Source organism: Engystomops pustulosus, chromosome 7 (genome assembly GCF_040894005.1).
Source record: "Engystomops pustulosus chromosome 7, aEngPut4.maternal, whole genome shotgun sequence".
Lineage (NCBI taxonomy): Eukaryota > Metazoa > Chordata > Amphibia > Anura > Leptodactylidae > Engystomops > Engystomops pustulosus.
In genome coordinates this window covers 146,527,939-146,548,778 of record NC_092417.1, presented here as the reverse complement: position 1 = coordinate 146,548,778, position 20,840 = coordinate 146,527,939, and the positions used below count along the sequence as shown (strand labels likewise).

The window sequence follows — 20,840 nt, the reverse complement described above, 5'->3', positions numbered from 1 at the left end:
CACCATAGGGTATTTTGATCAATCTGTTTTTGAAATTAATTTGTTTTATGGGACCGTTCCACAAGCATTTACACCACTAAATCACCAGTTCCCGCAAGTAGGGTATTAAATATCATCTTTAGTATTTCCTGTGTTGAAAAATGAAATCCTGGAACTATAGTATATAGTATATAGAAGCTAAAAAAAAGTTTGGAACTCTGAAACTGGGATGCAGAAAATAATTTAGGAAATACACATAGGTGCTGCTGTACATATAGAAATGTATTATATATACTGTACATATACTGTATATAATCTATGCTGAGCATCAGACATGGTCAGAAGCAAATATATAAGGTATTCTGAGAAGCCATGGACAGTTTGCCAGAAAGTTGGGGGCTTGGCATTACAACAATCATGGCCTCCTCAAATATCCAACAGCATAAAAAAAGCTATTAGTAGCCGGGAGGGGGCTGGTTAAAAAAAAATAAACATTTACTTACCTCCATGGTCCCTCCCGGCACGCGTGCGGCCATCACTCCGGTCCATGCCCCATATAACTATGGAAATGGACGCTGCGTTGCATTTAGCTTCCAGCTGAGGTGACCGGCTACACCCACCTGTCCGAGCGTTGTATAATGGATTCAGCAATCGGGTTTGGCCACCTCTCCCCCTGGGCCCTGTGGCACCAACTTGGCAATCTCACCCCTTCACACCCCTTACGCACCAAGTGGATCATTGGCAGCAGAAGTTCCATGTCGCACGACTGGGTGCAACAGAGTGCCGGGACCATGACCTGGCAGCCAAAAGCTCCAGTTACGACATCTTTGGAACACCTCAAAAGTAATTGATGACAACAGGTGCCAAAGGGTGGTTTCACATTGGCATTTTTTTCACATCAGGGACTTTTTATTGAACCGATTTTTCACTGATCAGTGAAAAAAAACTGAAGTGTGAAAAAGCCCATTGAAAAGAATGGTTCAGTATGGCATTAGTGAAAAATCACTGAAGCCAGGAAGAGAAACCCAATCTGTTTGTGTCCATTAGCCAAAATGGGTTCAATGAAAAATCACTGATGTGAAAAAAATTTCCATTGTGAAACTACCCTTAGAGCAAGTCTGGTGGAACACCATACCAAGGTTACAGTGTGGTTTCAGCACGAGGCAGCTTAAAGAGCATCTACCATCAGTTATATGGATGGTAGATGTGTACTACCAAGAAATTCCTCAGAATGGTAACTTCTTTTATTATAACTCTATATTCCGCGATTTACAGTTATAAACATTATGGTAATGTGTCTGGGGCATTCCGTCTTGTTCCGTCTTCCCCCATAGTGCATAAAGCTGCTGATGGGCAGGACCAGGTAGTACTTTTTATACCAGAACAGGGGGAGGGAGTAAATTAAAAGATGAGGTACTCTGAGGTGCTCTGGTGATGTAGCTAGAGCTCCCCAGACTAAAATCCATAACTTTTATAACACTATATTGGTGCAATCACAGTGTTTTGAGTTATAATAAAAGAAGTCCTGAGGAGCATCGTTCTCAGGAATTTCTTAGTAGGACACGTCTACCAACAGAAAAACTGGTAGATGTCCTTTAAGAGCCGGTACCTGGCAAAAGTGGAGCTATGGGCAGTCGCTTCTCCCAAACCAACAGCAGCACACAATTGTTTCACCAAAATCACTGTGAGTACTGCACCGAAACCCCTACTGTAGTAACCACTATGCATGTCAGTCTAGACTGTGTCTATTTGTTATTTGTTATAACGTATTACGTACCATTTCCTTTATGTAATATAATGTAGTCATATTAACCTATATTGTGCTGTATCGCAGTGTCCTGTAACTTTGTTTGTATGCAACTAAGGAACAGGCAACATGTAAGAACGTGCCTCTCGTAGTGTCTGTATGTAACTGTAACGTTAAGCCTAAATATTGCCCTGTAAACTATATACAAAGGAATTCCCCCCAGGGGATCAATAAAGAACTATTTTATTATTTTGCCTGATTGGTGGACAAACTACCAATACAACAACACATCCACGTCGCGTGGCCGAACCCGAACGCGGAACCCAAACTGAAACTATGAGTGCACTCATCTCCACTTACTGGCATAATAAATTTAAAGGTGAACACACTATTGTCAAATGGGGGTGGCATGAGGGTTGCTCCCTTAAATAATATTACTGTTTTTTAATACCGAAAGGTAAATTTTAATATTTGTTATGTAGTTACTTACAAAGCACAGCATCAGCAAGTTCCATCTGTATCCTTGATATTTGAAATAGTAAGTTGTGCAAGGATTGCAATTATAAAAATGGACATATGTCCATTGGATTTGGGATTCTGTTGTTTTTGTATAAGTGTTTTGAGATAGACAGCTATCGACTAGAAGTATTCCATTCTTATTTGCTAGTTTGCACAATTATTTTTGCAACTGTAAGCTGTCCATGTGCTCTGTAAGCTGTCCATATGCTCTGTAAGCTGTCCATGTGCTCTGTAAGCTGTCCATGTGTTCTGTTTTCTAAAGAATAGGAACTTCTAGTAAAAGTCAAGAGCACGTCAAAGCATCGGTGATACAATTAACCAAGTTGTTTTGATTTTAAAACAAAGAAACTTACCACATGTTGAAACGCATACATCTCTAGCACTACTGAACATAGTGGTATTAGGGGGGCAGACACAAGCTTCTGACAAATAACTAGTTGCAGGTACACTATAAAGAAATTGCCACAAACATTATTATAACAATGAAAAATAATAAGATACTGTAGATTAAGAAATTAAAACCTAACAAACAAATGCAATTATTGAAGTTCAATTTAGTAGAATATGTGTGTACGTCATTAGTTGATATGACATCAGTGATAAATAATAATAATCAATTTGATGGTGTAGCACAGGGGCATTACAACCGGGTTAGAAGCCATAGCATCTGGGTTATTGGGTGTGAATATGCTGTATGTGTTGTTTATATACTGTATTTGTATGTGTGGGTATATGCTGTGTATGCTATTGTATGTATGTGAGTATTTGCTGTATGTGTGTATATGTAATGTGCATATGCTGTGTGTCTGTGTATATGATGCATGGATGTATATAGTACTGTATATATACAGTACAGGCCAAAAGTTTGGACACACCTTCTCATTAAAAGAGTTTTCTGTATTTTCATGACTATAAAAATTGTAGATTCATACCAAACATATAAAAGCTATGAATTAACACATGTGGAATTATATACTTAACAAAATAGTGTGAAAAAACAGAAAATATGCCTTATATTCTAGGTTTTTCATAGTAGCCACCTTTTGATTTGATTACTTCTTTGCACATTCTTGCCATTCTCTAGATAAGCTTCAAGAGGTAGTCACCAGAAAATCTTTTCACATCACAGGTGTGATGTTAATTAGTGGGATTTCTTGGGGTTGGTACCATCATTTGTGTTGTGCAGAAGTCATTTGGATACACAGCTGCTAGGAAACCACTGCTAAGGACAGGCAACAAGCACAAGAGAATTCTTTGGGCTACAGAACACAAGTAATGAACATTAGACCAGTGGAAATACGTGCTTTGGTCTGATAAGTCCAAATTTGAGATCTTTGGTTCCATCCACCGCGTCTTTGTGCGATGCAGAACAGATGAACAAATGGATTCTACTTGCCTGATCCCCACCATGTAGCATGGAGGAGCAGGTGTGATGGTGTGTGGGGGGGGGGGGGGGGGCAGGGGGGATCTTTGCTGGTGACACTGTAGGGGATTTATTCAAAATTGAAGGTATACTGAACCAGCATGGTTACCACAGCATCTTCCAGCGGCATGCTATTCCATCCGTTTTGCGTTTAGTTGGACCACCATTTATTTTTCAACAGGATGATGACCAGAAAACACCTCCAGACTGTGTAAGGGCTATTTGACCAAGAAGGAGAGTGATGGGGTGCTACGCCAGATGGCCTGGTCTCCACAGTCACCAGACCTGAACCCAATCGAGATGGTTTGGAGTGAGCTGGACTGCAGAGTAAATGCAAAAGGGCCAACAAGTGCTAAGCATCTCTGGGAAATCCTTCAAGAATGTTGGAAGACCATTTCAGGTGACTACCTCTTGAAGCTCTTAAAGAGAATGCCAAGAGTGTGTAAATCAGTAATCAAAGCTAAAGTTGGCTAATCTGAAGAACCTAGAATATAAGACATATATTTTCAGTTTTTTCACACTTTTTTGTTAAGTGTATAACTCCAAATGTTTTAATTCATAGTTTTGATCCCTTCAGTGTAAATCTAAAATTTTGATACAAAAATACAGAAAACTTTTACAGCAGACAGCAGGATGAAAGAAGTGTTAAAGCAACCTACTGTATATGATGCCTAAAAAGCTATCTAAAAAGCTATCTCACAATTTGTGATTTACCAGCCGAAGGGCTGGGGAATTGTTGAGTTAGATCTTGTATTTGTATAATGAAAGGATGTACAATTTTCTAGTACAATTTTCCAGGATACCTTCTGTTTTCTAGATCCCTGCTGACTTTCTCTAGGAAACCTCATTGTTTACTTCCAGCCCATGGTCAAGTGATGTCACACGGGTGCAAAACTCATTAATATCATACAGCTCTGATTACTCTCTGTGATATAAAGAGCAGTGCACCTGTGTGACATGACATGGCCAGGAATATAACGATCTCTGCACCTGTGTGACATCACATGACCAGGCATATGACAACATGTGCACCTGTGTGACATCACATGACCAGGGATATAAGGAAACTTGTGTAAAATACTTGCTAAACTGTGTTCATCTTCCACCACGTGAACAACGCCATGTTGGGAGAGCAGGGATCCTCAATCCAGCTAAGATTTACTGAACATATACAAGCATGGTCCATCTCTAATCCACCGAGACTTGGCATTTTGTTAAAACTTGTTATCTTTATTCAAAGCAAAATTAAAAAGTGGACATACAGCAAAATCTTCCAACGTGTTTCAGACGCTAGCTGCGTCCTTAGTAATGGAGGGCTGCTAAAATTCTGTAGAAAACCTCATTGTGTACTTTCCGGCCCTGGTCAAGTGATGTCACACAGGTGCAAAGCTCAGTATATCACACAGCTCTGAGTACTCTCTGTGATATAAATACCAGTGCACCTGTGCAGCATCCCATGACCAGGGACTGGTTTTTATCCACTTAAAGAAAACAATGAAGCTTCCTATAAAATGACAGCAAGCAGAGATCTAGAAAACATGGGGGAATTGATACAGAGAGTATATTGGAAAAAATCAATAACTTTTCATTATAAAAACAATACCATTTATTTGTTGAAAAAGTCCCTTTTAATAAACAACAGGCAGCATCTCCTCATCTTGTTATATGTATGTTTATATCTTAAACCAACAGAGAATGTCAGAAAAGACATCATGTATTGCAAAATAGAGTGAAACTTATGTATTATCAACTATAGATTTATCAGAAGAGTCTGATAGGTGATCAATATATGTCAAGACTAGCAACGCACAGCGCCTAGATCAAGGAGAAGAGGAGCGGAGGCAAGTATTTGTAGGTTTTTTTGTTATTTTTGGTGGTTGATTTCCTTTAAGGGGGTTGTCCACTTTAAGCACACTGCTGCAAATAATTGATATTGTTTGTGTAATGAAAAGTTATAAAATTATTCAATGTGCTTTCTGTGTCAATTCTTTGTGGTTTCCTAGATCTCTGCTTGCTGTCATACAACAAGAAGACTCATTGTTTACTTCATATGTATAAACACTGGTCCATGTTCATGTGATATCACACAGATGCATGGCTTCTTATGACACACAGTGCAATCAAAGATGTGCGATATAACAGGCCATGCACCTGTGTGACGTCACATGACCATGGATTGGTGTTTATCTACAGGAAGCAAAAAATGAAGCTTCTTGTTGCATGACAGCAAGTAGACAGCAAGCAGAAATCTAGAAAACAATGAGGAATTGATACAGTAAGTATATTGGAAAATGTAGTAACTTTTCATTACACAACAAATATTAATTATTTGCTGTAATCTGCTTAAAGTGGACAACCCCTTTAACAGAGGCTGAGGATTGGCATTTCTACTTAAGAATATAATTTAATCCACTCTAGAAAACCCTTTCGTAATCTACATCTCTCTAGTTGCAAAGTATGTGATCCCTTTTGACATACGGTATATTTGAATATGGGTACTTATTTATTTTTGGGTAGAAAAATAAATTTTTTGCAGTGCAAAATTATAAACGTTTTAAACTTTGCTTATTCATACCTTGAATAACATGTTTTCTGCTGAACGTTGTTGCAGGCTTTATATATTTTTGTTGGAGGACAGTTATAATCTGAAAACAAATGAAAATTCCCAAATATGACACCTGACATTTCACATTTCAAGTTTTCAATAGTTAACACAAAAATGTGGTTATTAATCAATAATTGCAAATTTACTGATTTCCATTGTTTACATCATAGACAAAATAAGACCTCTATAGAAAACGCCCTCATTGCATCCTGTACCATTAGGTAATTTATCTTCTTCCCCTTCTCCCTAAATAGCAGCTCCTTACTATGGTTGTCTATAGCCTATAACAGTGATGGCAAACCTTTTATAGACCAGGTGCCCAAACTACAACAAAAACCCACTTATTTATCGCAAAGTGCCAACATGGCAATTTAAGCAATAACTTATAGAAATGATTATACCACAGTAAAGCCATAAACATAAACCCAGACACCAAATTCAGCCAATAACTGATATAAACCCCAGTTCATATAAAATAATACCAACCACAGATTAATAACAAAGACCCATAGAGCACACAAATACTGGAAACTCCAGAGCAGACATTAATAAAAAAAAATTGGAGAACCCCAAAGTCCCATAATAATGCCAGAGTCCAGTAATAATACTGACGATCCCCCAGAGCCGCCTAATAATACTGGAACTCCAGAAACACCCACTAATAATGATGGAGAAATCACAGAGTGCCCTAATAATACTGAAGCCCCCGAGAGCCCACATAAAAAATCTGGAGACCTCCCTGAGACCATTAACAATATTACCCCTCCAATATACTGTAGCTCCCCATAAACTCCCCTAATAATACAGAAGCACCCCATGGGCACCCTAATAATACGAGAGCTGCATGATCTCCCTGATAATACTAGGACTCCCACAGCCCCCTGATAATACTGGAGAGCCACATAAGCCCCCTAATAATACTGGAAAACCCAAAGCCCACTCTAATTATATTGGAAACCATTAGAAACTCCTAAAAATACTGAAGACCCCCCAAAAACCCCAAATAATACTGGAAATCCCACAGGGCCCCCTTAATAATACTATAGACCCCTATGAGTCCCTAAATAATAGTGAAGACCACAATGAACCTCCTAATAATACAGGAGGCTCCCCCCATTAATACTTGCCTCCATTAGCTTCCGCTCTGTGTTTTTGTTTTTTTTAACAATTTTTATTGCTTTTTCTGTCCAAACAATTCCGACTACAGACAAGTGGACAGAGCTGATGAGCTGAACATACAGTTTTTACATTTATCAATAATTGCTGGTTCTTTTCTGTATATTTGTGGCTTAACTTAACAAAAGGCCTAAATTAAAGGGATCCTGTCACCAGGGACCTCATTTTCACTAAAGACAGGTTGTAGAAGCTTATTACACCTGCAGTGCAAAAATGTCTCTCTGCCTTTTATAAGCATTTGCATTACAATATAATTGTGTGTTATAGCTTTCACCCTGACAAAACCCTGGGGTTGGACTTTGGGGCTGGACTTTGGTTTGGATGCATTTCAAACAACATGTGACTTGTGTGTGCTGCAGACTCCTCAGCTCTCAGCCCCCACCTTTGTGTTCCTGTACAACTCCTCCTCCTGCTCCTTTACAGAGGTCACAGCGTGGTGAACTGACATTAGAGGGAGAGGGACTAGTTGTACAGGAGCAGAAAGTTTAGGATCTGAGGGGTGAGTAACACAGACAAGTCACATGTTGTTTTTTGAAATGCATCCAAACCAAAGCCCAACCTCTGGAACTACCCCAGGAATTTGTCAGCTTGGAGCTTTCTGAAGGTTCATAGCCCTTCTGATTATGCCTGTGGCATGCTTTAGTGGGTAAAGTTTAAATTTAGCATTATACAGACAGTCCCCAGGATACATACAAGATAGGTTCTTTAGGTTTATACTTAAAGGGGTTGTCCACTTTCAGCGAATAATTGATATTGTTTGTGTAAGGAAAATTTATACGATTTTCCAATATGCTTTCTGCATCAATTCCTCACTGTTTTCTAGATCTCTGCTCGCTTTGCTTCCATAAGAAGCTTGTGATGTGATACACATGCAGGTGCATGAGCTGTTATTATTACACAACTCCTATAACTCTCAGTGACAATAATGGCTCGTGCACTTCCATGTCCATCACATCTCTGTGGACCGATTTCTATGTTCTGGAAGATAACATAGAAGCTTCCTATAGAATGACAGCAAGCTGAAATTTAAAAAACCAGGAGGTATTGATACAGAAATTATATTGAAAATTGTATAACTTTTTATAACGCTAACAATATCAATTATTTACTGAGAGTGGCCAATCCCTTTAAGTTGAATTTGTAAGTCAGAACTAGTGTATTTTGTAATTGTAACTCCAAAAAAGACATCTTTTTATCCCTGTGACAATTGGATTTTCAAAATTTTCTTCTGTCATGGTAAGAACAAGGATTATCAATAAAGCTTTATTACAGATACCCTACAGATGATCATTGCAGCCTGGGACTAAAGACGCCATAGAGGGTTTCCTTAAAGAGGACCTGTCATCCATACAAAAGGCTTTAGGAGCTGCTTAATAAAGTAAGCAGCTCCTAGTGCTACAACAGATGCCGCAGTGTTAGTGATAGCGTTATCGGAAACCTACGATAATGCTAACTAACTCTGCTATACTGTACAATAGAAAAGCCACACAGCGCTGTAAGCAGTCGGGCGTATTCATGAGGGGGCGGGATTAGGGGTGGTGACCCCCTAAAGCTCGGCAGTCACCGCCGGCCTATGGGGTGGGAGGGGCGGTCTGGGGGAGAACTTCTGACCGCCCCCTCATAAATACACCCAACCGCGTTCCGATTTTTCTATTGTACAGCGCAGCAGTTTCTGGTAGCGTTATCGGAGGTTTCTGACAACACCAGCAGTGTTACATCTGTTGTAGCACTAGGAGCTGTCAACTTTAGTAAGCAGCTCCTAATGCCGTTTATATAGGTGGCAGGTCCTCTTTAAGTCGGGGACCGCCTGTACTTGAATACATTAGGATACACAAGTATATAGTACATGCAATCTATTGTGCCACTACAATGTCTATGGCAGAAATCAGCTCTCTAAATTGGCCTAGTTCCTAAGGAGATAATTTTAAGATGCACACTTACCACATACAGTACCGTTCCGCCAGTCTAAGCACTTTCCAAACAAGGAGCATTGTGATGCATAAGTTGCCACGATATCACATAATATTTGTCGATCACAAGATGCTGCTAGACAAGCTTTTAGGAAGACATCATTTGGAATAATTTTCCGGCATTCTGTGAAAATACTGGTGAAGACAACATTTAAAAAAAAAAAAGTTAATGCAGTACATTTATAAACATTGTATCCATATTTTTCTCTGACAATATGTTTTCTAAATTGATATCTTAAAGGAAATCTGCAAACAATGGTGACCTAGGAGATTACTGATCGGCAACGGAAAGCAAAGATACAGCCAGTTAAAAAAATAAGCGGGAACTGGACATTTATATACAGCTCATATGTGAAAGATGTTCAAAAGCTTATTTCTAGTTACTATAGAACTGAGGATAGATGTGTGTCAAGTGGCCCGCCTACAAAAGTTACTCATCTCATGTAAATATGACTCTCATCTGTTTATTTTCATTATTTTTTATTGGTAAATCGACAAGATTTCACATAAAATAGGGAAGTTCTAGAGGGGACAATTGGAGTCAAATCTGGTGAAACTTAAATTTTGTGTCAACATTTTCTTTATTATTTTAAATAAAAAATATGTACATTGAAGTGACAAGAAGTACATGAATGGAGTCTGCTATAATATAAACCTGTGCAGTGCTATATCACTTATAACACATGGTTTATAGGATGTATGACTTTTAAAAATGGTTGTTAGGGGGGGATAGAAAAAGCGACTAGGACAATTGTGTGCGGAGGTCTTGAGCTAGCCACGAGTTATTGGGCAGGTCCTGTGCCCAAAGCGGTGTATGGGTGAATGCAGCCTAACTCTTATTTTTTCACCCATGTAGGTTTTTTATCTGTCTAGAGTTGAGTCAGTTTGGAGTAAAACAAGGAGTAAAACATAAAGATCATCCTCACCCCTTTCAAATTTCACATTTTGATAAGGTAAGATGCAGCCACTCTTTTGTAGCTATAAGATACTTTAGTTGCAAAAAATTTAAAATCCCTAGAGGGGAGATCTTCTTGAGTTGAAATGGATAAATAAGATTTAGTCCTTTGATCTTTTACATGTTGGTTCAAAGTATGGAATCGCATATTCTTCCTGTCCTGTATATTGTTCCCTTTAAATGGAACCTACAATCACGAATCTACCTATAAAGGTAGGACGGTGCTAGATGCATGTATGGGACGTGAGGATAGCCCTGTTTAGAGCTAATCCTAACGTCCCCGCTATAATTTTAAAACTTAAATACCCTAATATGTCATTTGCTTAAGCGGCTACTGGTTTGTAGAATAGCCGGACATGAGGCTACACGTCGCGGCTTCTCAACGCCCCAGTAGTCTCTTTGCTCCTCCTACCCTGACATCTTCAGCGCGCAACTCCTCGTAGCTGCGCACCCTCGTCCGAAAAGCAGTAGCTCCAGCTTCGGAGCAGTGGCCGCACAGCCGCGGGACGGCTGTTCTGTGCATGCGCAGAACTCTGGCTTCCCGGACAAGGGCACGCAGCTATGAGGGGGTGCACGCCGAAGATGTCAGGGTAGGAGGAGAAAAAGTGGCTACTGGGGCGTGGCGTATCCGTGACGTGTAGCCTCTTGTTCGACTACTCCACGCCCCAGTAGCTGCTAAAGCAAATTTACAGGGTATTTAAGTTTTAAAATTAAAGTATAGCGGGGACGTGAGGATTAGCTTTAAAAAGGGCTATCCTCACGTCCCATACATCCACCTACCACCCATTCTACCTTTACTTTAGAGCAATTCTATTGCACCATGGAAAATAAACTCCAAATAAAAGGCTACGCAGCGCTCCTTGTAGATACTGCAGTTCTTTATGACAAACAGTTGTTACCGTTTACAGTGGATGTTTCGGCCCAACCTGAGCGTCCACTGTACACTGTAGCAAATGTTTGTATCTTTGGTTTGTATCCCACACTAAATGTACACTCCACCTATATAGAAAGGAAGTGTTCTAGATAAAAACATAGAAACCCTAGACCCTAGAAAGATAACAACATAGAAAATAGAGAGAGGAAACATGACTCAAATAGAGAGAGAGAAAATCTAGTTCTGGTTTGTCTCATATTATTGGATGATAAACGGTAATGATGGAAACTCCGATCCAGAGGATCTGTATTTTTAGATATCAGTGGTATTAGGGAATAGGGTTACACCGATAACAGAATGTTGAGGGCGATACGATACTCAATACTTATATGATACTTTCAAGAAAAGAAAAAAAAGTATCATCTGAATGTTTAGGGTGTGGTCACAACGGGCGTTTATATTGCATTTAGAAATGCAATGCAAACGTCTTAGGGCTGGGCTCAGTCTGATCACATTTGCATTTCCATTGAAACACATGTGATCAGTAACCAGGACAAACTTAGTGCTGACAGTGTAGTAAATGTGTTGTTCAGGTTGTCCAGGTGATGTTTATACAAAATACTATACTAAAGAGCAGGGGTCTCAAACTCAATTTACCTGGGGGCCGTTGGAGGTAGATTCTGGGTAAGGCTGGGCCGCATCAAGTTTTCCACACAAAATGCACTTACAAAATATCATTATTCAGATTCAAATGTCATGGCGTCTCCCAGCGCAAGGAAAGCCCCGAGCTGGGAGACGTGTTTTCTCTATGAACGCGTCCTGTGCACCGAGGGGTCCCAAGCTCCTACCGCACTGAGCCCAGTCAGGGGCTCAGTGCGAAATTTGATAATATGTTCAATGATATCATTTTTAGGACTGTACGACCTTTTGATCACTTTTTATAGATTTTTTTATATTTTTCAAAATGGCAAAAAAGTGCCATTTTCGACTTTGGGCGCTATTTTCCGTAACGGGGTAAAACGCATTGTAAAAAACGTTATTATATTTTGATAGATCGGGCATTTTCGGACGCGTCGATACCTAATGTGTTTATGATTTTTACTGTTTATTTATATTTATGTCAGTTCTAGGGAAAGGGGGGTGATTTGAAATTTAATTTTTTTTTATTCTAATTTTTTTTTAAAAAACTTTTTTTTATTTTTATTTATACTATTTTTCAGACTCCCTAGGGTTCTTTAACCCTAGGTTGTCTGATCGATCCTACCATATACTGCCATACTACAGTATGGCAGTATAAGGGGATTTTCCTCCTCATTCATTACAATGTGCTATCAGCACATTGTAATGAAGGGGTTAAAACGAAATAGCCTCGGGTCTTCGGAAGACCCGAGGCTACCATGGAGACGGATCGCCGCCCCCCGATGACGTCACGGGGAGCGGCGATCCCAGGTAAGATGGCGGCGCCCATGCGCCGCTATCTGTTTGAGGCTGTCGGCAGCTTTGCCGGCAGCCCACGCTGTAAAAACACCCGCGATCGGTGCTAGCACCGATCGCGGGTGTTACCAGTAAGCCTTTGCTGCAATATGCAGCAAAGACTTACCGGCTATGGAGAGGGCTCAGCCCGTGAGCCCTCTCCATGCAGCGCGACCCGACCGCCGCCGTGAATACACGGCGGGCGGTGCTTTTCCAGGTGGGGGCCGCAAAATGTTGTCCCGCGGGCCGCAGTTGGCCCGCGGGCCGCGAGTTTGAGACCCCTGCTAAAGAGTATAATTTAGGACTCAAGTAGATGGGTGTTTTTGATATCCACGTACTATCCTTTTTTTGCGGAGGGCAAACTGAACCACTGGGGCTTATTTACTAAGGGTCCCACGGCCACATTTCCGTCGGGTTTTCCAAGGTTTTCGGGGACTTTGCGCTGGAACAGGAATTTAGAAGGGGAATGTGTAGCACCCGATTGGATTTTGGCGCATCGGCGCTGGCTTTCATGCAACAGAAATAAGGGGGGGGGGGGCAGCGAAAGATTTAACTTTAAAATTGTGTCGCAAGCCATCCACTTACATGGACTGGGAAGAACAAGGTGAAATACAGCGAACCTGAGCGGGGAGCGACACATGCAGCATGTCGAGGCAGAGTTCATTCTCGTTGAACACTCCGGATCCGGGAACGCGCAGGACTGGGTAAGTAAATGTGCCCCACTGTTTCCTATGGGTCAGTTCACATGTCCATTTTTGTCACAGATGTGCAGACAATGGATCTGCACAAAAATGGACGGCACACGCATGAAATATGCACAGTGTTATTTATTCAAATGTTTCTAGGCAACCAACTGGGCAGGGGAAGAAGTAGATTAGAAACCCATCATCTTTTTTTGCATATGTGAAAAAAAAGGATGGCGTACAGATACAATATGGACTGATCTTATTTTTCGTCTTATACATTTCTTTTCATTTAATTTAACTGTATTATATGCTTAAAATATTATAATCTCCATAATAATAATCTCCATAGTAATAATCTCCATAATCTCCACAGTAATAATCTCCATAACAATAATAATAATATCTCACTAATTATCATCTCAATAATAATAACAATAATAATAATAATAATAATCATCACAATAATAGTAATGTCTGAGAAGATCCCTCTCTATATACACAGGTATGAAGCCTGTGTACCAGTGAAGCTCTTGCTTACATAAAATCCGTAGACACCCACTAACCCCATAGCTTAGTGGATTGAAGCTTTATTCTGTATCTGTTTGGCAGGTAGAGTATGGAGTTTGTGGGTTCAAATCCAAAATCTAAATTATTTAATTGAATTAAATAGAGACCTTGTGTCTGGGGAAGCCCTGGGAGACGTGAAGACCATATATGGACAGATGGTGATATCTCGCTAATGTCTCCCTGCTCTGCCGCAAACCCGACACTTCTACACAAAGGATTCCCTGCCCCATGTCTGCTCTGGGGAAGCCCTGGAAGAGATTTAGAGATCCATATATGAACAGATGGTGATATCTCCCTGATGACGTAGTCCCTGCTCTGCCGCAAACCCAACACTTCTATGCAAAGCATTCCCTGCCCAATGTCTTCTTTGGGGAAGCCCAGGGAGATGTAGAGATACATATATGGACAGTTCTGATATTTCCCTGATGACGTGGTCCCTGATCTGGCGCTAACCTGACATTTCTATGCAAAGGATTCCCTGCGCGATGTCTGCTCTGCAGACAGATACAAGGAGTCATTCAGTACTGAAAGTAACAAAAACCTGGTATTGATAGTATCCTATAAGTACCGAGATTTTGGTGCATCGTGCAACCCTAGTAGGGAACCGACACAAAGGTCACAGAAGGAGGAGGAAAGGCCAACAAATTCTATAAGTCAGAGAAAGTGTCTACACCTCATTGGTTTTACAGGAATTGTTTTATAGTGGAATGGGCTGTGTTCATTCAACAGTGTAGTGGGTGAAAATGACTATGGTACTTACTAGAGATGAGCGAGCACTAAAATGCTCGGGTACTCGTTATTCGAGACGAACTTTTCCCGATGCTCGAGTGCTCGTCTTGAATAACGAGCCCCATTGAAGTCAATGGGAGACTCGAGCATTTTTCAAGGGGACCAAGGCTCTGCACAGGAAAGCTTGGCCAAACACCTGGGAACCTCAGAAAAGGATAAAAACACCACGGAAATGGACAGGAAACAGCAGGGGCAGCATGCATGGATGCCTCTGAGGCTGCTTAATCGCACCATTATGCCAAAATTATGGGCAACATCATGGCCATGACAGAGTGACAGAATGAAGCTAGATAGCATCTAAAACATCCAATAATTGACCCTGACACTATAGGGGACGGCATGCAGAGGCAGCGGCAGCAGGCTAGAGAGTGTCATGGCGACATACCCTAAATGGACTCAGGCTTCAAACCAATGGGTGGCAGAGAGGAACCAAAGGAGGTGAGCAAGAAGCGCTCAAATAATATCGGTACATGATAAAAGTTTGCCAGTATATTTTGTGGATTACACAGCAGGGTGGCGACAAAGTTAACATGGAAGCCATGAAAACAACCCAAAATTCTGCCTGACACAGCTCGTTTGATAAGGGGACCATGTATGGAGGCAGTGAACTAGTAGTAGATTAAAGGTGCTGCAGTTAAAACTATGTTAGTTGGATCTTGGCATGGAGCTGGCGCTCCGCTGCCAGGCGAGCTTTCGCCAATCCAAGCCCCTGTCTCTAGGCTACTCTCCAAACAGCACTTCTAAGAACCTTTTGTATAAGATCAAGTGTAGTAGCGTTCTTATAAGTTTGGGATATGGCGGGTGAGGGGAATGTAAACAGATGCGCAAGAAGCGCTGAAATAATATCGGTAAATGATAAAAGTTTGCCAGTATATTTTGGGGATTACACAGCAGGGTGGCGACAAAGTTAACAAGTTTGATTTGGAAGCCATGAAAACAACCCAAAATTCTGCCTGACACAGCTCGTTTGATAAGGGGACCATGTATGGAGGCAGTGAACTAGTAGTAGATTAAAGGTGCTGCAGTTAAAACTATGTTCGTTGGATCTTGGCATGGAGCTGGCGCTCCGCTGCCAGGCGAGCTTTCGCCAATCCAAGCCCCTGTCTCTAGGCTACTCCCCAAACAGCACTTCTAAGAACCTTTTGTATAAGATCAAGTGTAGTAGCGTTCTTATAAGTTTGGGATATGGCGGGTGAGGGGAATGTAAACAGATGCGCAAGAAGCGCTGAAATAATATCGGTAAATGATAAAAGTTTGCCAGTATATTTTGGGGATTACACAGCAGGGTGGCGACAAAGTTAACAAGTTTGATGTGGAAGCCATGAAAACAACCCAAAATTCTGCCTGACACAGCTCGTTTGATAAGGGGACCATATATGGAGGCAGTGAACTAGTAGTAGATTAAAGGTGCTGCAGTTAAAACTATGTTAGTTGGATCTTGGCATGGAGCTGGCGCTCCGCTGCCAGGCGAGCTTTCGCCAATCCAAGCCCCTGTCTCTAGGCTACTCCCCAAACAGCACTTCTAAGAACCTTTTGTATAAGATCAAGTGTAGTAGCGTTCTTATAAGTTTGGGATATGGCGGGTGAGGGGAATGTAAACAGATGCGCAAGAAGCGCTGAAATAATATCGGTAAATGATAAAAGTTTGCCAGTATATTTTGGGGATTACACAGCAGGGTGGCGACAAAGTTAACAAGTTTGATGTGGAATGCCCTGTAATAGCTCTTGGGCGGTGTGCCTTTTATCGCCTAGGCTCAGCAGTTTGAGCACCGCCTGCTGTCGCTTAGCGACGGCACTGCTGCTGTGCCTAGAGCTACCGACTGATGGCGCCATGGCCACGGATGGTAATTCGGTGGAGGAGGGGTGGGAGGAGGAGGAGGTATAGTAGGCCTTTGAGACCTGGACCGAGGTAGGCCCCGCAATCCTCGGCGTCTGCAGTATATGACCAGCCCCAGGGTCAGACTCGGTCCCAACCTGCACCAAGTTAAGTGTAGTAGCGTTCTTATAAGTTTGGGATATGGCGGATGAAGGGAATGTAAACAGATGCGCAAGAAGCGCTGAGATAATATCCCTAAATGGTAAAAGTTTGCCAGTATATTTTGTGGATAACACAGCAGGGTGGCGACAAAGTTAACAACTTTGATGTGGAATCCATGAAAACAACCCAAATTTCTGCCTGACACACCTCGTTTGATAAGGGGACGATGTATGGAGGCAGCTATATGGACGACTTTTGGAGGTAGCAATGGAGACAACGTGTGGAGGCTGCTATGGAGACAATTTAATTTGGATAGTGTCTGTATGTGGCAGTCCAAAAAATTTTTCAAACCAGAGGAGCAGGTAGGTGGCCCTCCAGAAAAATGGAATAGATTGAGTGCCTGTATGTGGCAGTCCAAAAAAGTTTTCAAACCAGAGGAGCAGGTAGGTGGCCCTCCAGAAAAATGAAATAGATTGAGTGCCTGTATGTGGCAGTCCAAAAAAGTTTTCAAACCAGAGGAGCAGGTAGGTGGCCCTCCAGAAAAATGGAATAGATTGAGTGCCTGTATGTGGCACTCCCAAAAATTGTTTAAAACAGAGGACCGGGTAGGTGGCCCTCCAGAAAAATTAAATGCATAAAGTACTATAGCTAGAGCCAGTGGGCCCTGTCAAAAAATAGCCAGTTTCCTCTGCTTTAGTGTACAAAGAGGAGGAGAAGGAGGAAAATGAGGAGGAGGAGGAGTGCATAAATTATTCAGGTTGAGCTTCCATCACCTGGTGGAGATTGGAAATTATGAGAAATCCAGGCTTTATTCATCTTAATAAGCGTCAGCCTGTCAGCGCTGTCAGTCGACAGGCGTGTACGCTTATCGGTGATGATGCCACCAGCTGCACTGAAAACCCGCTCGGACAAGACGCTAGCGGCAGGGCAGGCAAGAACCTCCAAGGCGTACAGCGCCAGTTCGTGCCACATGTCCAGCTTTGAAACCCAGTAGTTGTAGGGAGCTGTGTGATCATTTAGGACGATGGTATGGTCAGCTACGTACTCCCTCACCATCTTTCTGTAAAGATCAGCCCCACTCTGCCGAGACTGGGGACAGGTGACAGTGTCTTGCTGGGGTGACATAAAGCTGGCAAAAGCCTTGTAAAGCGTACTCTTGCCAGTGCTGGACAAGCTGCCTGCTCGCCTACTCTCCCTCGCTACTTGTCCCGCAGAACTACGCACTCTGCCGCTAGAGCTGTCAGAAGGGAAATACTGTTTCAGCTTGTGCACCAGGGCCTGCTGGTATTCATGCATTCTCACACTCCTTTCCTCTCCAGGGATGAGAGTGGAAAGATTTTGCTTGTACCGTGGGTCCAGGAGAGTGAATACCCAGTAATCGGTGCTGGAATAAATTCTTTGAACGCGAGGGTCACGGGATAGGCAGCCTAGCATGAAATCTGCCATATGCGCCAGAGTCCCAACTCTCAAGAATTCACTCCCCTCACTGGCCTGACTGTCCATCTCCTCCTCCTCCAACTCCTCTTCTTCTGCCCATACACGCTGAACAGTGAAGGTCTGAGCAATGCTCCCCGCTTGTGTCTCGCCAACATTCTCCTCCTCTTCCTCCTCATCCTCCTCCACCTCCTCCGATATGCGCTGAGAAACAGACCTGAGGGTGCTTTGGCTATCAACAAGGGAATCTTCTTCCCCCGTCTCTTGTGACGAGCGCAAAGCTTCCGACTTCATGCTGATCAGAGAGTTTTTCAACAGGCCAAGCAGCGGGATGGTGAGGCTGATGATGGCGGCATCGCCACTGACCATCTGTGTTGACTCCTCAAAGTTACTCAGCACCTGACAGATATCAGACATCCACGTCCACTCCTCATTGTAGACTTGAGGAAGCTGACTGACCTGACTACCAGTTCTGGTGGAAGTTGACATCTGGCAGTCTACAATCGCTCTGCGCTGCTGGTAAACTCTAGATAACATGGTTAATGTTGAATTCCACCTCGTGGGCACGTCGCACAACAGTCGGTGAGCGGGCAGTTGGAGGCGGCGCTGCGCTGCCCTGAGAGTGGCAGCATCTGTGCTGGACTTCCTGAAATGCGCACAGATGCGGCGCACCTTCGTGAGCAAATCAGACAGATTGGGGTATGTCTTGAGGAAACGCTGAACTATCAGATTTAACACATGGGCCAGGCATGGCACATGTGTCAGTCTGCCGAGTTGCAGAGCCGCCACCAGGTTACGGCCGTTGTCACACACAACCATGCCTGGCTTCAGGTTCAGCGGTGCCAGCCACAGATCAGTCTGCGCCGTGATGCCCTGTAATAGTTCTTGGGCGGTGTGCCTTTTATCGCCTAGGCTCAGCAGTTTGAGCACCGCCTGCTGTCGCTTAGCGACGGCACTGCTGCTGTGCCTAGAGCTAGCGACTGATGGCGCCATGCCCACGGATGGTAGTTCGGAGGAGGAGGTGGAGGAGGGGTGGGAGGAGGAGGAGGCATAGTAGGCCTTTGAGACCTGGACCGAGGTAGGCCCCGCAATCCTCGGCGTCGGCAGTATATGACCAGCCCCAGGGTCAGACTCGGTCCCAGCCTCCACCAAGTTAACCCAATGTGCCGTCAGCGATATATAGTGGCCCTGCCCGGCAGCACTCGTCCACGTGTCCGTGGTCAGGTGGACCTTGTCAGAAACGGCGTTGGTCAGGGCACGGATGATGTTGTCTGACACGTGCTGGTGCAGGGCTGGGACGGCACATCGGGAAAAGTAGTGGCGGCTGGGGACCGAATACCGAGGGGCGGCCGCCGCCATGAGGTTGCGAAAGGCCTCGGTCTCTACTAGCCTATAGGGCAGCATCTCCAGGCTAAGCAATCTGGAGATGTGGACATTAAGGGCTTGGGCGTGCGGGTGGGTTGCACTATATTTTCTTTTCCGCTCCAGCGTCTGGAGTATGGAGAGCTGAACGCTGGTGGATGCTGTGGAGGATCGTGGAGGCGACGATGGGGTTTTTGTGCCAGGGTCCTGGGCAGGGGGCTGACTATCAGCTGACACAGGGGAAGGAGCAGTGGTGTGCACGGCCGGAGGTGAACGGGCTTGGTGCCACTGATTTGGGTGTTTAGCATTCATATGCCTGCGCATACTGGTGGTAGTTAAGCTAGTAGTGGTGGAACCCCTGCTGATCCTGGTTTGGCAAAGGTTGCACACCACAGTCCGTCGGTCATCCGGTGTTTCCTTAAAGAACCTCCAGACTTCTGAAAATCTAGCCCTCGCCGCGGGAGCCCTCGCCACGGGAGCTTCACTACGTGACACATTTGGCGCTGATGCACCTGCTCTGGCCCTGCCTCTCCGTCTGGCCCCACCACTGCCTCTTCCAACCTGTTCTGCTATAGGACTCTCCTCCGTCTCAGAAACACTGTGTTCACCCGGCCTCTCAACCCAGCTTGGGTCTGTCACCTCATCATCCTCCGATCCCTCAGTCTGCTCCCCCCTCGGACTTCCTGCCCTGACAACAACAACTTCACCACTGACAACCGTGTCTCCTCATCGTCGGACACCTCTTTACACACTTCTTCCACTATGTCAAGAAGGTCATCATCACCCACAGACTGCGACTGGTGGAAAACCTGGGCATCGGAAAATTGCTCAGCAGCAACCGGACAAGTGGTTTGTGACTGTGGGAAGGGTCCAGAAAACAGTTCCTCAGAGTATGCCGGTTCAAATGCCAAATTTTCCTGGGAGGGGGCAGACTGGGGGGGAGGAGGCTGAGGTGCAGGAGCTGGAGGAGTGCCGATTTCGGTGACATGGGTGGACTGCGTGGAAGACTGACTGGTGGACAAATTGCTCGAAGCATTGTCGGCAATCCACGACATCACCTGTTCGCACTGTTCTGGCCTCAACAGTGCTCTACCACGAGTCCCAGTAACTTGAGACATGATGAACCTAGGGAGTGTAACTCTGCGGCGTTCCCCTGCTCCCTCATCAGCAGGTGGTGTCTCACCCCACCCAGGACCATGGCCTCTGATCCCTGCAATAGATGGACGCCCACGTCCCCGCCCTCGTCCTCGTCCTCTACCCCTAGCCCTCGGGTTAAACATTTTGAAAATGAAAGTTATATAAC

The 20,840-nt window shown here is 43.6% G+C and overlaps 1 protein-coding gene across 1 annotated transcript in view; it reads right to left on the bottom strand.

The window, feature by feature from the left end:
• Positions 1 to 20,840, bottom strand: part of LOC140070238 (uncharacterized) — a 108,355-nt gene that overhangs the window by 22,621 nt on the left and 64,894 nt on the right. The window contains exons 35-37 of the mRNA XM_072116593.1: positions 9,391 to 9,554; positions 6,244 to 6,313; positions 2,599 to 2,693 (exon numbers count right to left, since the gene is read on the bottom strand). Of these exons, the coding sequence (XP_071972694.1) occupies positions 2,599 to 2,693; positions 6,244 to 6,313; positions 9,391 to 9,554 (329 nt within the window). The remainder of the gene's footprint in view (positions 1 to 2,598; positions 2,694 to 6,243; positions 6,314 to 9,390; positions 9,555 to 20,840) is intronic.